The sequence below is a fragment of the Nematolebias whitei genome, chromosome 2 (assembly GCF_014905685.2).
Source record: "Nematolebias whitei isolate Nwh7 chromosome 2, NemWhi1, whole genome shotgun sequence".
NCBI lineage: Eukaryota > Metazoa > Chordata > Actinopteri > Cyprinodontiformes > Rivulidae > Nematolebias > Nematolebias whitei.
In genome coordinates, this window is record NC_056499.1 from 27,134,019 (window position 1) to 27,152,301 (window position 18,283).

An 18,283-nucleotide genomic window follows, 5' to 3' on the forward strand; every position below is an offset into this window, starting at 1 on the left:
TGATTGATTGATTGATTGATTGATTGATTGATTGATTGATTGATTGAGCTGGGTTATTTACAGGGCAAATACAATATAAGGCATGAGCAAAAGAATAAATAACAGCAAATAGAAAATGTATCTTTTTGGTCTTTGTATGTCTTATTTTTTTACAGAAAGTTAAATTACATATACCGGTAGGTCTGCTATGCCGTATTCCTATAAGATATGAACTGATGCGTTTGCTGCTTTGCAAGAGACGCTGACAAGAATGACAGGATCTTTGATCCTCGGCAGTAAAAGGAGGCGTCATCCATACCAAAAACCACCGCCAGAGCCCCGAGCAAAAGCCACAGTATCTTGGGTGCTTGTAAAGCTCTCAGAAATAGCACTGCGTGAGGTGAATAAAATGCATTGATTTCTCCAGACGCCAACGTTCTGATTTGGATGAACCGCTTTGTTAAAAACAAAATGGCACAATTCACTAGGGGATGAGTTTGATTTTGCTGTGCTTCATATGTGTGCGTGAACGCTGAAATTCCGTTAGGTGTCCTGAAAAATCCAGGATCACTAAAACTGTTGTAAGACCTAGCATTCCTTGAAGAAATGCATATCGCTTGGTCTTCCACTTAACTGGGAGCGTTTTAAACCAACCAAAATGACAAAATCATAGCTGTTTTGGTCAAACCATGAAAATAACACAATGCACAATGCCATGCAATCTCTTCAAGGTTTTTAGTGACGTTAGTGCACTTAACATATGCGTTGTAAGAGTCTCAGCTACTACCAAAGCAGATTGTAGCTCAATACATGTTAGAAATATTGAGTTAAAGCCATTTATGTATGTCCTAAGATCAATTATTATTATTATTATTATTATTATTATTATTATTATTAGACCTTTATTCATACAGGTTAGTTCCCATTGAGCCTCTAAGACTCGTTTACAAGAGAGACCTGTTACATACGGGCAGATGAGAAAAAGAGAACATGAGAATGGAGGAAGCCCAAAAAAAATCATGTCTCACACCATGTCCTGGCCGAGACACAGTGTAAAAGAGGCAAACAAAGAACTCGCAACATAAAACAGCAACATACAATGACATCATAATACATTTATGCATAGAGGTCAACAAAGATGGAGAGTTGTCCATAGACACTCCAGAAAGTTCCAAAGTTCTGATAAGATGGTACAGTGTCTATCAGCATCATGGTTCTGATAAGGCCACAGAAGTGTGTGTGTGTGTGTGTGTGGGGGGGGGGGCTTCTAGTTTACGTATCCTCCAGGAGCAATTTGAGATAAGTTGGCTTGTCCAAGGCCAGCGAGGAGTCCAAATTCAGATGAACAACAATTATTTGGGCCGCCAGACTCTGATTTTTGTCTGCCTTCAAGTTCTGCTGGCGCACTCAATGACGAATCCAAACAACCAGAATTAGTGGACATTCAGCCCGGTCCGTGCTCAATTTATCATTTTCCAAGATTGAATCCTTCATACTGGCGAGTTCCAGAAGCCGCAAGTGGCCTACGATTCTCAGAAATCACGTCCAGCTTGTGGTTGAGCTCGTTAAGCATATGAGTCTGAGAGTTTGAGGCACATATTAATCCTTCACATAAGGCTGGCAGCTTTACCATGGCCGAAACTGCTGCCAACGTCTTCCTAATTTGTCTATATCCTAGGTATCCACCGATTCCAAAAAGCAGAAACCCTGTTATCATAAATCCAATAATGTACACATCTTCTACATCCTCCAGGGACAGAGCAGATAAGCACATCATCTTCCACTCCTCCCAGGAATCAATGACATACCCAGCCGTGTGGGACCGTTCAGGACATGAGGGCTCTCCAGCACCCTGTCATCTGGTGGAAAAAAAAACATCAATTGCGCTGAGGGACCAGCTGCCCAAGTCCATAATAATTTTAGATTCAGAAGATGTGTAAAAAGAGGCTCTGGGGTTGACAGGACGAGAGCAGAAATGCAAGAGGGAGGGAGAGAGGGTAAGAGTGACTGTTCGTCGAGAGTGAAAGAGAGAAATCAACTGTGACTGCCATCTTAAACTGGGTTGACTGTCAATCAGTTGTAGGTGTGCGTCTAAAAAGTATTTTGTGAGTATTGATAAAATTTGCTCACTGGCTCATAAGATATGTTGCTAACTTGACAAACTCACACAGGCAACCACATGTCACTCGTCTCTCAGTGGCAGGTGACAGAAAGCCTATAAATGTGTATCGCTCATTTAACAAAGAGGAAGTTATTTTTCTAACATCCAAGCATCTACACCTCTTGCATCTAGACACATTATTTTGTGATGTAAATGAGATGGGAGTCTAGATAAAAGCCACATAAGATCCTCACCAAGCTGTTTGCTCGTCAGGTTTGCATTAAACGTCACACTGAACTGGCAACTCACAGTCCAACATCTCTAAGAGTCCCAAGTGCATCCTTAAAGCCCCAGCAGAGGCCTGACTCCTCCAGTAGGAGAGAAAAACAATCCCAGGAGCAGCCAACAAATGTGCGGTGGAAAAGTTAATGTCTCACGGAGTGAAAACAGCAGTACAGTAAATACTTCCACTCAGCAGAGGGACCACAGGATCACAGAGCTGCAATAACCAGCCAGGATGTTGAGTGACACCATCCAGAGCTGCTTACAGGCACGAGAAGCTGTTTGGAAAGAAAGCTTACGTGGTTTTTACTGCCATGCACTCAGATGTCTGCATCAGACCAACTTTCATCACCACGTTAAATAAATGAAGCTATAAAATCTCTCCTGTGACAACACAGAGTCAACAGAGAGTCCAAAACAAACTCACACAGAGCAGTTCATCATGTAAAGGAGACCGCCTGAGCAGTGGTAGGATCCCCACCCCCCCACTCTTCCCCAGGTTCCTCCTGGACCCAGGAGGTGATCCTACCTGTGAGCGCAGCTTCCCCTGCACATGCATGTGGAGGCAGACGAGCAGCAGCAGAGCCACTTCTGACAGCATTCTTAAAAAAAAACAAAAAAAAAACAGTCACACGTCTGGAGGCTGCTTCTCCTCTTGCTCAGAAAATGCCAACAAGAACCCTCTCTTTCCAGAAGTGATCTCTATAAGCTCCTGTTTTAAAATGAACTTGGGGGGGAGGTGCAGCTAGGGGGAGGAAAAGGGGTTTAGAGGAGGAAGAGAGAAAAAAATGAATTGAGAGGGAGGAGGAGAAATTCAATTCAGCAGAGAGTGTGAGAGTGACTGAACTGGACTTTAGAGAGGAAGTTTTGGGAAAATGCTATGCAACATGAAATAGAGAAAGAACTTTTTCAAGCGTCATAAACGAGAAATGTCTACAAGTAAAAACATGCAGATCTAAGTGGCAGGTGGACATGGTGTCCTCAAGAGATGACTACAATAAAACCACTTTCTTAATGAGCCAACAATCATGTTTTAGCTTGGGACGTTACAACAAAACAATCAGAAAATCTAAATAAAATGGAGGAAAAACTTGCATAAAATTATCTGTTTTGGTTCACAAACAACTAAAATTCAATTCAATTCAAGCTTTATTTATACAGGTTAGTCTCATTGAGCCTCGAGGACTCATTTACAAGAGATAACTGATTTTAACAAAAAATGATGACAACAGTAGACGACAAAGACAACAGTAGACAATCTTAAAAGAAGGCATATAAATTGAGAAAAAATAAATAAAAAATAAAATAAATGGAGGAAAATTATGTTTAAAAAAAACATCAGAGACAATGTAAAGTGATGTAGAAAACTAAAAACAGGAACATATCTGCGTTGGTTTTTGCCAGGAACTTAGCAGATGTTTGAAGCCACTTAGAGAGGTCACGGTCAAGAGCTTCAGATCTTTTTGTAAGATATTCCAGGAAACAGGAGCAAAGTAGGAGAAGGCCCTTTGGCCTAGTTCAGTCCTCACTGAGGGAACACTGCAGGTAATAATGTCCTGAGAGTGCACGCTGTAGCTGCACTCATGCAGAGACATGTAGGAGGAGATGTATGAAGGCAGCAGACCAAGAAGTGATTTAAAGATGAAAATGTACCAGTGGGAGAGTCTGCGTGAAGTTAATGTTAGACAGGATCTATTTCTGAAAAAGAAACACAGTTTTACTTTCAGTTTCTTTACCAAGTTTTTGACGTGGGGCTTAAAAGAGAGATGCAAATCAACCAAGATACCCAAGTATTTGCAGGAATTGACAAACTCAATATGATCCACCATTCGAAGAATAAAATCGAGGGAAGGGCTGCTGGGACTGACTTCCTGTTGGAAAACAACATCCCTTTGGTTTTGTCTGCGTTTAGTAGAAGTTTGAGACAGAACAAATCTGACTGGATGATGTCAAAAGTGGAGTGCAAAAACTGGAAGACCATAGCAACCGTTTTAGCTCAACAGTAAACAACTGTATCATCAATATAGAAATGTAAGGATGCATCAGGAATGATCTGACCTACATTACCTACTGTATGTAGATTGTGAAGAGGGTGGGACCCAAGACAGAACCTTGTGGTACACCATTGTTAACCGTTAGATAACTGGAAGAAGTACCATTATGTTGAACACAATGCCTCCAATCTAAAAGATAATTAGAGAACCAACCAATATTGTGATCTGAGAAACCAATTTCTGAGAGCTTATGACATAAAATGTCATGATCCACAGTGTTGAAAGCTTTAGACAGGTCTAAGTAAAGTGCAGCACAATAATCCTTAGCATCCAAAGCTTCAAAAACACCACTAAAAACCTTCAGCAAAGCAGTCGTGCTGTGTTTTTTCCTGAAAACAAAAAAATATCAACTACAAAAAATAGCAATGAGAATAAAGAGAATTCTGAAGTCCTCATTGAGCACAGCAGTGATGCTGAAAGAGAAACCAGTGCTGCCACAGAGACCTAACTCATCTTTCCTACTGTAGCTCCACTGTTTTCACAACATAAAACCCTGAATCATCAGGACACACAGACCTACAGAGCCCCATCCCATATACCCTCATCTCGGTTGGTTTTCTAAATTCTAATGGGCTGTGGACAGTAGAGACACTGAGGTTCTTTTTCTGCACAAAGACTTTTCTGCAAGCAGAGACCTGCAATAAGCCCTACAGAGGGATGAAAAAATAAAATTAAAAAACATTTCCTTTTTTGAATTGGCACACATTGATCATAACAGATTGCTTCACTATGTGCTTGACACAAACTGTATGCTTGTGTGAAACATAATAAAATCTGTAAAAATAATGGAAATAGAGAACAATCACAGAAAATCCTCATTTAGTTAGATAACGATTAAATACTGTGCAAGTGTTGTTCAAGTACTGCTGCACAAACATGCAAAATAGAATAGAATAATTTCAAAATCAGATATAAGATAAGTTTTTGCAAGCATTTAAAGCAAAACAAGTAGTAATCCAGTTTAACAATGTGTTAAATGATAAGTACTTGTTATTATCTGCTGTATAAAAATCAACATCATGAAACTATTAATTAAATATGTCAGATCAAAAATCATGAAGACCAGAATAAAATATTTTCCTGTAAAGTGTTGACTGGAGATATGAAGTTTTACTAAATGGAAACTCAAAGACTTGAGCAGAAACTTGCTCGGCTAACAGTAAAGAGGATTAATCCGATGCTGTAAATTTACCTGCGCGGGCATGAGGAATACATTTCCTGAATGTACAGCCAAATGGCTCTGGATTTTTATTTGTAAAAAAAAAAGTGCATTTTAGTACGTTTGTCAGTAAATCCAGTTTCTTATATTCTGTAAAGCTGTTTCACAGAACAAACTGAGACACTGAGAGCAAAAAAAAAAAAAAAAAGAGGGGAATAATCTGCACACCTGCAACTGGCTTGGTTTATGCTGGAACAGAGTCAGATGGAAGAAAAAAAACACACTTTTACACCCCCCACCCCCACAGCACACACACTGCACCCCCTGTTCTGATCTTCTCTTACACGTTGTATATTATCTTTTATCGTGTTGGATGTATAACAGTGTTACAACGTCCCTGATCCATTTATGTTTTAACAAGTGCTTCATACTTCAGCTAATTTGATCAAATTAACAAAGGGCAGAAAATAAAAAAAATAAAAAAACATCATTTTTTGAGTGTATGGTTTTCATATCAGTCAACATGGCCAGACATGTAAATCCCTTGAATGTTCCCTTCAAGCAATGTGTTTTAACTGAAGAGGGGAGGAAATGAGTTGGAGAGAGACTAATGAATAAAGCAGGTTGAGAGGAAAAAATCTGAGAGGGAGGGGCAAGGTGTGACTGAAAGACTAACTAAAAATATAAAACCCTCATTGTGCACCAGTTGTCTCCTACCATGTGCCATCCAAATACAAGCATACATTTCGCACATAATCTCTTTCCACTGAACGACTCAGCAGCCAAGTTCTGCACAAGCCTGTAGGTGACACATCTGAGGTGCCATGTGCAGAAATTTGCTTCTATTTATGAATGCAAGGAAACAAACCATGACGCCAAAGTCCATGTGAAAATTTTCTCAAACGTCTTCCTTCCAACAGACGACTGACAAACAACAGCATTATTGCCACATGCTGAGCTGGAGCATAAAACTGTGGAAGCATGAGGTGAACCCTGTGGTAGAGTTGTCATTTCTAACCTGAGCCCTAAGTCCAGCCCCATCCGACCCGAATTTGGGGCGGGCCGGGCCATGATAATGTGCTGGACGGGCGGGCCGGGTCGGTGTCTGGATTTTAATTGGGTCAGGATCAGCTGCGATCCATTTATATGATAACATGGCCTGTCATACATTCACCAGTCGCATGCAGCAATTTCACGGTGAGCTGACCGGCCTTGAAAGAGGTAAAAAGTCCAGTTAAGCTTCAGATGGGCCTGTACGGCCAGGAAGTGATCCATCAGCCCAAATGGACGTTCATTCAGCCGCTGCAATCAGCGGACGTGCACGGCCAACGACCCAAACAAGTGAGATCTCAAAGCAGACATGTCAGAGCAGGGTCCGTGTCTGAATAATGCAGAATGCAGGCAGAAGCAGGGTTTTAATGCACTTTTATGGCCATGAAAGGACAAACACCACCTTAGCTCCGATCTTCTGCCACTTTTATTCAGCTGCACGTCCCCGACCGTTAATAACGAAATATAAATGTCTGTTATTTTTCCGGGTTCAGAACTGTAATTACTGTTAATTTGTCGGGTTGGGTGGGGTTCCGACATGATGGCTGCGGGCTGGGGCCGGGTCAGATCTGATCTTTTGGGCCCAAATGCAACTCTACCCTGTGGTGAAGGGGACATGCATGTCAATGTGATTCTAATGACTTGTGTACGTGAACATAGAAATTAAAACACATAGAAATTAAGCTTTAAAAATATGTACTCTAGTTGGACTCTAGGTACTCTGGTGTGACACGTGACACAAACAAAACACCTGTCATCAATGCAGCACTAATGCAAAGCACAGTGGTGGCAGTGTCATCATGAGGCAATGTTTGTCTTTTACAGCCTGAGTGCAACATGAGTTTTGCAAAACATGCCTAAATATTTAGTCTTTAATATGAGACTAGTTGACCGTTTAGCATAAAGGTCACAAAGACGTAAAACAATTATTGAGTGGGTTAAATGAGAAAGAAGTAATTGGCTTGAAATCTTTAGGTCAAAGTTCAGACTTTTTTTTACAGCATTAGAGCTTAACTCAATAACAGCAGAACTCATCCACCTAAAAAGAGTTGAGGCAGTTCCACCATTACAAATGAGAATATGTTATTTTATCTACATTTTGTTTTTGAAATCATACAGAACCATCAAAACTTTATTGTTTTCAGTGAAATACATAATCTGGTCTCAAAATATGTCTTTTAGTAATCCAAAACATAGTTTAAAGGGAAAAGATGGAGAGTTTCAAAACGATCATCAGAGGTGGGACCAAGTCATTGTTTTTTCAAGTCTTTATCCTCAAGTCCCGAGTCAAGACTCAAGTAAAGGCAGGCAAGTGTCAAGTCAAATCCCAAGTCTGAAACTTGAAATTTCAAGTCCTTTCAAGTCTTTTTTGAACAATGTTACAAGTATATGTTAAATGTAAATACAGTAATAAGCCGTGTGTTCTTTTTTAAATCTGTATTTATCTCAAATCTTGACAAAACATGTGCAGCTGAATCCAAAAAAGTTCAGTCTGGTCCTCTGGACATCTAGATGATGGATGTCCAGGATGTCCAGAGGACCAGACTGAACTTTTTTGGATTTTTCTACCTGGATTATTGAGCATGTATCAAGATGTGCAGCTGAACTTACAAATTGTTAAAAAAAAAGCCATTCTAAAATTGTACCTTTACATCACACAGTTCAGTTAAACTTAGCTGCAAGAATAGTCTTCCTTTAAACTACAATTTTCCAGAATAAACATCCAGTGAAAAATGCAAAAGCAGAACTCCATGTCCAGACAAAAAGTGCTGACATTTCCACAGTACATTATAAAGAACCATCACAATGAATTGATTTCCTCTCCTCTCTCATCTGGTCACTTAGTGAACACAGTATGTGTCCATGTGTGAGTGACAGAGAGAAACAAAACAAAAACAGTATACGAACCGAATAATGAACAGGAATGTGCACTTCAAGGTATTTCAGTTAACTGCATTCACAAAAGACTAAACTGGCCAGAAGTCTGTCGGTCATTTGTGAACGATGAGGCTGTAGAGCTGAAAACTCACTCCACTGGAGCGCTACATTCAGGCACTGCCAAAACTCTGGTGGTCACATGAAACAGTGAAAGAATTGCCCAGAACAAGAGAGCGTTCTGTCCTTTAGCAATACCCAGGACTTAGCTGTAATGCTGGACTGTTTTGTGTCAGTGGGTCACATGACATGAAAGCTATTAATTATTTTCTCAATAATGTTTGGTTCGGTGATTTATTGACGGTCCCTAAGAGTGCAGCTCACCGAAACCAGGCTGCCTGCATCAGATCGAACGAGACGAAGACACCACTGAATCCGAAGAGCTCCAATATCCAACCTAGAACTAACTTCACAGCAGTTTTTAAACTTTAGATTATGGGTAAAATATCAAGTCTTTTCAAGTAAACAGGTCAAAATCCAAGTCAACTCAAGTCTGACTTGAATCTACGTCAAGTTAACTCAAGTCCACACCACTCAGAGATCAGTTTTGACCAAAACTTCACTGGAAACTTCTTAAAAAAAAAATATATATATATATATATATATATATATATGAAAACAACATCTACAAAATCTGACTGTCTGGCAATGGCAAAGTGGTAGAAGAAAAACAATCAAACCGTAACAAAGTACAGCTGTTCCAGTTGTGTGACTGTATATTTCTCTACAAACTCATTTCAGTTTTCTTCAGCCACTTGCTTGTTCGCAGTGTAGTTTTAATGATTTAGACCTGAGAAGTGAGAAGTGTCAGGCTTTAAGTCTTTTCAGTCTAAACAGTTTCAGTTGCCTATTTCCTAAACACTGATGTAGTGAGTCACGTAGGTACGTGTCACTTGTTGTATGACAAATATATGTGGTATATATTTATGCATACTTTTCACGAGTTCTTCATTTTTCTGACTGTAAATGCCGTGCATTGAATTTAACAGAAATGCGAACGAGAGACGTCATTATCTTTGACCCATCAAATGAATGGAGTCATTTATTTTCAGAATCAAAGTTTAACATCAAACATTTACATTAATTTGGCAAAATATGAAAATAATAACAGACAGTTTCACAGAAAATGAACTTCAAATCACTCGGCGGTGATTTGAGGACTTTGCTTCAGATATTTCTAAAAATATCTGTACTGATTTATGAGAGAGAGGTGAGTTTAAGAGGAAATTGAGATTTATCTTACAGAGGAATATGTGAGGGAATTTAATCTGTTTAACCAGAAATTGCACGCTCCATCAGGTATCTCAGCTTGTCCCAGGTACACTTTAGTCGAAGAAGAAACCGTTACCTTGTTGATGATCGATCACCTCAGTAAGAATCCTTTTCAACTGATATCAGCGTCTCCGTTGAGAACAGCTAAAATCCTTGGAGAGTCGTGCGTGGTTAGCTCAAAACAGAATTATAATCCCAAAACGTCTCTGGATTCTAGTAACTCTGACTCTTCATTGTCAGCAGCTCTCAGACTCTTTCTCCAAAACTCTCCATAACTCTAGTTTTCTTCTGAACTCCTTCAGAACTTTTTCATTCTCGGAATCTTTTCCATTCTATCATTCTAACATGAACTGGGAAGTTGCCACCTTTTATTTGGGTCGACTTCCGGTTCAATTTAGAGCTTTCTGATTCGTGGATGTACCAGAAAGAGGTGTGGTTTTTTGACGTAAGTTATTATCAAAAGTCAAGGATTGTTTTCAACATACAGAAAAGATTATTGCAGTCGACCAGACTTCGTGGAGTCTCACACTTGGTAATCTTTTCAAATAGTAAAACATGACATTTCTTCTTCAGTAAACATTTAGTTGACCGAAGCTTCAACTTTCACACACTTACGCCTTGGCTCATTTCAGACAGAAAATCAAGAAATGCATATTCAGGCGATTTCTTCTTTGAATGAGGAATAAAAATCATTACTTACTGTTTATGCAAAACAAAGATGAGTAGTTCTTTTCAACCTATAAGCATTGAGTGAAACTAACACAATTTGATTATCAAAACATTTGTAAGACAGTAATGATTATAGAGGATTGTCTTTTCTGCTTGATTAATTCAAGAAAGAAAGTCATCAGATGGCCCAGACTTATTCAGATCAATGAAAATAACAGTCTCTGTCCATCTGGTAGATTTGAGGTCAGATCATCAGGTCATCTGGTTCACTACACTGACAAAGTCCCAAACTGTGGCCTGTTGAGACTACAAGCCCCGTTCTTGAGTAAGCAGTAAGTTTGTCTGAACTTCATCAAGAGATATCAGTGAAGCACAAAACACGAGAAAAGACGAGAAATTCTCTACTCTTTGCGTTTAATGACCTGTTGCACCTGCCAGTGCCATTTTCTTAATAAAGCTGCAATTTAGTGCAGGGAGTGACCCTGATCGGCAGAGACCTTGGAGCCCTCACAGCCTCACCCCCCTCACACACACACACACACACACATACACACACAGGCAGAAATGCTGATCCACATTTGTGCACATAGTTGTCATGGAAGATAAGATCTAGATCTGATGACGCATTTTGACCACTTCTGAAGCCCAGGTCAATCTGTCCTTTCACTGATGGATCCATCTGCTCTGAACTTGTACTCTGATGTTGACTGGTGCTTTGGTCATCACAAATCTGTGACAGCTCTCTCCGAGTGTATAAATACAACTCTCTTTCTTCTTCTCAAACATTGTCTCGCCATCAAACAATGTTCAAGAGAATGTCTCACCTCATGAGGTCTGCATTCCAAATAAATACTCAAAATAAAGTTCCAAGCCTCACATATTCTCATCCCGACAGCTGTTTATTTATTGACTTGTGTATTTAGAATGGCAATACAACAATATCACCAGATGTTCTTAAACATTCAAAAAGTAAAGGAAATCTTGTGAAACAACTATTCTCAGCCTTTTCTCAAATAGAACCATAAATTCCAAACGTCCATGAGTGCTGACCACACTTTAAGAGCTTCAGACTGCTGAGACTCCAAACGCACTGATGAGGCACTAAATGTGATCAGCTCTTTCTTCACAGCCAGCCAGATAGAGTCAACAGCCATCTGTCTGAAAAAGACCTGGGTCACCACATAGTGCTAAAAATACAACCTCACATCTGTAAAGTCTACCCTCATGAATCTGCACGGGAAGCAGGGACGGTGGGTTGCACTTCTCTGTAACCCACCCTGCAGTATACAGCCACATAACCCATTTTACAACAGCTCTAACAACAACAGAGGCATGTATTTGTCTATCAATCAACTCTAAATCAGTGTGCAGTGAGGAATACAGTCATGAAGCAAAGATTATTTAACATAGAGTCTGAGAAGAAATGCAAATAAGAGGTTTCTGCAAACAAAATGTTAATCACATCTCAAGATACGTAATTTCACAAAGTAAAAAAAAAAAGTCTATATCAAGCAGGATATGCTTCTCATCACTGTTAAGCTTGAAGTTGTTTCTGCTTTATTGCTTTTGGGTCAAACTTCCTTTATGAGCACAAAAGGAAAAGTGTTTGTGCTGATACAGATGTTTAAAAGGTGTTCCAGCTGTTGTTTAGCTGAGGTGCACAAAGATGTTCAGGAAATTGGCATTTCAGTTTTTTTTACTCTTCCTGAGATCGTGGTGAATGCTGTATCCAGGACAACCCAAACAACAAGCAGCTGTGTGAGGCTGCCCTGACTGTATTTTATGTTATTTGAAGACTTAAAACCTCAGCAAAGATAATAAAAAACATCCTTAATAGGCAGATGCACCAATAGTCTTATACATTCCATCAATTTGCAGCAATTACAAAACACCATCAGTCATTCAGACATACTGTGTTTAGCAAAACAGATAAAAAAAAGTCAAACTCAGAGATTTGAGGAACAGTAATCTTGAGATCAGTCAAAATCTGTGATTAGGAAAATTTTACACTGGGTCCAAAAATAGCATCAGATTGAACCGATGTGCTAAACCGACAGATACTGTCATGTCACAAGCTTGGTAAATATTAATGAGCACCTGTCAGAAAACTTAGTTATAACAATTCAGAGCTTCCTGTATAGATACCAAAATAACAACAAAAATAAATAAATTATAAATACACAATAATATAAAATTATATTATTTGTGATTTTTACACTGCATCCCACTTACATTTATACAGTACATAACAACATATTACAGGGCCGTGCAATGATTTTCAAAAATTTGCATAAAAAGTTTGTGCAGCTGTTATTCAATGTAAAAAGGCAGTTGTTTCCCACTGGCACCAGATTTCCTGTCTAAATGACTGCCAGCCAGTTGCTCTCACCAGTGGTGATGAAGTGTTTTGAAAAGCTGGTCAGGAGTCACATCACTTCACTCCCCCCACAAAACCTTGACCCCCCCTCCCCCCACACCAATTTGCTTACAGAGCTAATAAATAGATCAACAAGGATGCCATAGGCACAGCCCTCCATGTTTCTGTGTCCCACCTGGAGGAAAAAGAGAACTATGTACGGATGTTCTATAGCTCTGCTTTCAACACAAATAGCTGGACAAACTGGGGAACTGGGACTTCCACACTCCGCCTGCACATGAGTAAATAGTTTCCTGTCTGACCGCAGTCAGAGCGTTCGAATGGGCCACCATCACACATCCATGGCCCTCAGCCTCAGCACGGGAGCCCCCCAGGTCTGTGTGTTGAGCCCCCTGCTCTATGCCCTCTATACACATGGCTGCACCTCTGCTCACCACAGCAACACCTAAGTCAAATTTGCGGATGACACCACAGTAGTGGGGGGCTCATCAGTGTGTGGGGGGGGGGGGGGGGGTGGGACGCCCGCACGGGGGAGGGGGAACAACTGACTGATTGGTGCAGGGGGAACTATCTGCTCCTCAATACCTCAAAGACTAAGGAGCTGATAATTGACTTAAGGGAAAAGAAAATGGCGAAACCACCCCTGATTATAAGCAGAGATGATGTGGAGAGAGTAGCTGACTACAGTTTCCTGGGAGCCCATATTGAAGGGAATCTGACCTGTAGCATGAACACCTCTGGGTTGCTGAAAAAGGCCCAGCAGAGACTGTACTTCCTGAGAGTGATCATGAGGAACATCACCCAGAGACCAGAGACTGCTGTCCTTCTCTTATGCTCCATAGAGAGCATCTTAACATACTGCATCACTGTGTGGTATCTTATCTGCACAGTGGATCAGAGGAAAGAGCTCCAGAGAGTTAACACAGCTCAGTCGATCGTGGGCTGGCCTCTTCTCTCACTGGAAGATCTACACAGTTCATGCTGCATAGGAAAAGCCCACAACATCTTAAAGGACACGTCTCACCCTGGACATGATCTGTTTGAACTGTTACCATCAGGGAAAAGGTACAGATCAATCAAGACAAAAACAAACACAATTAAAAATAGTTTTTATCCGTCAGCCATTACTGAACTTAAGTAAAACTGTAATAAGAACTTAATAAGTGCAATAAGGGACAACTGGTGTAATAATCTGCTCGTGTTGCACATTTGAAGTGTTTTATTTGGAAAGAATACCAAAGTGGAAACTGTGCCCACAGGTGAACGACCCTCTTAAAGCCAAACATGTGCACACCACTCTACATTGATACAATGGACTGATGAAATATGAAGGTAGACAAATATAATCAATAATAATCAAACAATCACTAATATCACATAGCCATAACGGCAGCAATAACTTGCTTAAACCGGCAAAACACAAATGCGTTTGAGCTTTTTACTGTTTAACTGACCTCAATAACTTTACATGTGATATAATAATGTACCGCATGTGATGTGAATGACAAAGGCAATAAAGTCACCTTGAGCCTTGAACCTTGACAATAATAATGATGCTTAAATCTCATTGATGAAAGTAAGAAACGTATTTATCAACATGCACTATTCAGAGCAGCAGTATTAGAAACACATTGCTCTCTTGATGGAGGCCACGTGCAAAAGGTAAAGCACTTGCTTATTATCTAAAGAAAGACTTTATGAACTGTAACAGAGATCCTCTGATGAAGAAGTGCAGGCAGGAAAAGTGTTTGACTCTAAGATGAACACTTGAGCCTGCTGGAGTGGTACACTGAAACCAAGCAGAACCATGAAAGGCCAATGTGAATCTTTATTCGCCATCAGTTGGAACAGTGAGGGACACATTAAGGTCCAGGAAATGGAGTTTAAATGAAAAACATCAACATTGTCTCCTTCACATCTATTTGTCTTAGCTGTTTCCCAAGAGAAATCCTTATACTTGATCTCCTTGACAGTGATGAGTGTCCCCAGGTCTCTGTTGGGTCTAAAGGGCTACAAGAAGTTAGTTCAATGCCAATATGCCTTGTAAAAATGTCTTACTTGGAGCCAAATTGCCACCTAGTTCTGAATCACAAGCTCTTACAGAAAAGCAAGTACAGTTCATATTTGTTGCCTTGCATCAATTGACTGAGGATGGTGTCTGCTTCCATAAACATATGACCATCTGCAGTATATGGTGATGGACATGCTGTGAGGCTGCAGCTGGGACTTGTCATGGCAGAGATTTAACTGTCTCATCAGTCTGTGCCAGGCAGGCTGTATATCAGAGCACTCATCTCCCTTTTAACAAGTCCTCCTGCCCACCTCAGTAGGGAATGCACAAAACAGATGCAGCTGTCAACAAAGAAGAAAGGAGGGGGCCTTGGTTGTTGTTTGACGAGGCTGAGCGTGAGCTACTCCCTGAATCTTTGAGAACAGAAAAGTCAGAGGAGATTCTCATGCTGCAATGGGTCAAAAGTATACTTATTTATCTTTAACGGGAATTAAAAATTTGCCCCACTTAATTCTAAAATCTGCTGGTATGCTATAGCTGTCATGAGCGAGCATGAGGTCTTTCAGAGTTTATTATCCACAGGCACAAGATTGGAGCTTCAGTTTTTGTATGGGATTTATTAAATGTTTCATCACTTCCTCTCCTAAAGGGGACTGGTGGCGCAGAGGTTAGAGAAGGCAAGCCTGTGATCGGAAGGTCGCCATTTCAAATCCCTCGTACCATAAAATCAAAGTATGGGTGGGAAAGTTGAAGCACTCACATCTGCCTCCACCCTCATTTGCCCCACTTTGAGCCTTGAGCAAGGCCCTTAATTCCCCCCAGCTGTTACCACGTGCGCCCTATGGCATGAGCTCCACACATGTAGGCTGTGGTAGCTCAGTGGTCGCATCAGGAAGGGAATCCAGCATAAAAACAATTGCCAAATCTTTGTGCAAGTTCACTTGCTGTGGCAACTACTGAAGAAGGGAGAAACTGAAAGGAAGAACAAAAAAACACATTCCCTCCAAACTAACTGTGTCAGGCAGGAAACTTGGGTGGAAATCCTAGGGAGGTCAGAGGGGTCCAGACCCCCAATTCTGAATAAACACAGAAAGCGTATCTACCATATAGGCAAAACTACACCCGCTTTGTTAATGACTTTCAAAAATTATGTCTTCCCCTCCCTTATCAGCCTGACAGTGATTTGGTCCATTGAACTAACACATATCTGAAGACATCTGGCTTCAAGTCAAACAGATTCATGTGCCTTTCATGTGGGAAACTGGGATTCAGTCACCATTGGGAATTTTATTTTCATTATTATTCTACTCAATTCAAAATATCTTAGCTTTGTGTAGATGACAACAGTAATATTTCTATAATGTTTGAATGGATAATAATAATAAAGAGCTATGTGTTGTCATCATTGTATCTGCATCCATATTTGATGTACAATGACCATTTCTCACCATTACTCACCTTGTAGACTGAAAAAACTGGTATTTGTTTACTTGGTTACATGGCAATGCCTGAAGTCGGCATCTGCGCCGTTCTCTCTGTGCTCATGATTAATTTTCCTTTTTGGATTTTATTATTGTGTATGGATACATGTCTGATGATTTTAGTTTCTGCAAATGGACTACATGGCGAATACGGTAAAACAGTACTATATATGTATGTTTTCTTTTCATTTAATTTTACAACAGTACATTTGACTGTATTTTAAGTGACACCACCAAAAATTGCTCTTAAAAACCCCTTTTTACCCAATAATGAGGTGGATTTCCACCCTTGGCAGGAAACCACCTAGAAGATCTGTAACATTCCAGGCAAAATAGATTTTACCCTCCGATGGGCCCACCATCGCCAGCAACAAAGTGTGTGGTCAGTGTTCCCCCTTACAAACACACACACACACACACACACAGACACACACACACACACACACACACACACACACAAACAAACATCAGACCATGCAAATATGAGCAAAGGTGCATAAACTTGATGCAACATTTGAAGAAACATGACACAAAAAGAGACTGAGAAGTCTGTGTGCTTCTTGTTTGGAGGTATCGATTTAAAACACCACCTTTGAAGGACATCTCAAGTACTTTTACCTAAAGATAAACCGGAAGGTGTGACCTTAAGAAGAATCTGCTCCTGATGATTTGTTTGTATCAATGAGCTTGTGTGCCAGCAGGCATCTGGTTGTGAATACAACAACACTTTCATGGACCTTCATCACCTGGTTTCTCCTCACTGCATCATGTTACCCTGCTGCATACACACTTTATGTTGTGTACTTTAGCCCCCGGCTGCTGTACAGACTGGAGCTTCTAATTATAGTTGTCTAACTGACCGGGACACAAAGTACTGGTGGGAGATCAGGTGTTTGAAAATGCTGCATGATGAGACAACGCAACTGGGTCAAAGAAAGGCTGAAGGTGAAAACAAAGATTCTGATTCATCATCCAATCCATTCTTTTGGTACCAAAAAAAGTAAATACATCTAAATGGATTGAAGATGTCAAGATTCAATAAATAAGTTAGTTTCATATCAGTCTATCCAAAGACATTGATTAAATGTTTGAATTAAGCCCATGTTTTCTGCAACATAAACTGCATTTATTTACTTCAAACTGAGACGTTTCAGTTTATAACTTACTGAGACACATATCATGGCACCTCCACAGTGTTGTGTCAGTGACATAGAGGATGTTCTGCTTTTGGAGGAGTTTAGACTGTAAACCGCTTGTAAACATTTTACAGACCGTAAAATGCTTCCAATTTGATATTAGTTTTAAATGTATGCATTTAAATCCGCCATTTATCATGTCCTAAGAGTTTATTTTAATTTAGTGATAGTAAGCTCACAATGTCAACTACTGAAACGAGAGTAAAAAATATTGTTTTACCTTTTTTTTAATGATCCAAATTGTGACTCAAGTAATTTTCAACCAAGAATTAATTCTATAGCAAAGTCTACTGTTATGACTGCTGGTCTATGATGAAAATTACAGTGATGTTCTTTGTCTTTTGGTACAATATGAAGCTTTACTAGATGAAATACTTACGTATTTGTAATATTTGTATGACAAAGGGAATTTTAAGGACTCCATATTTACAGATAAAATATATGTACCGCTCAATTTCACTTAAAGCCTGAAATCTCAGCAATTATTTCTAAGCACTACAGTTCCCGTGAATTTTAAAAGTAGGATTTTACTTTTGAATATTTTCAGTTTTCATCATTGAATAAAACCGCAAAATAAAAAGGAACTGAGGGTATTGTTAGCTGCTGGTTCAAAACAACTATTTTTAAGCCTACTTGGAGCGTGCAGTCATATTTGGACAACAACATTTAAAATGAAACAAAGCTGACTGGTCGTGTTGTCAAGGCTGATTTTCTCAT

The 18,283-nt window shown here is 39.9% G+C and overlaps 1 protein-coding gene across 1 annotated transcript in view; it reads right to left on the minus strand.

Moving 5' to 3' along the window:
- Window positions 1–13,911, minus strand: part of adamtsl7 (ADAMTS-like 7) — a 34,130-nt gene extending 20,219 nt beyond the window's left edge. The window contains exons 1-2 of the mRNA XM_037694002.1: window positions 13,903–13,911; window positions 13,599–13,760 (exon numbers count right to left, since the gene is read on the minus strand). Of these exons, the coding sequence (XP_037549930.1) occupies window positions 13,599–13,760; window positions 13,903–13,911 (171 nt within the window). The remainder of the gene's footprint in view (window positions 1–13,598; window positions 13,761–13,902) is intronic.
- Between the last annotated feature and the right edge of the window lie 4,372 nt (window positions 13,912–18,283).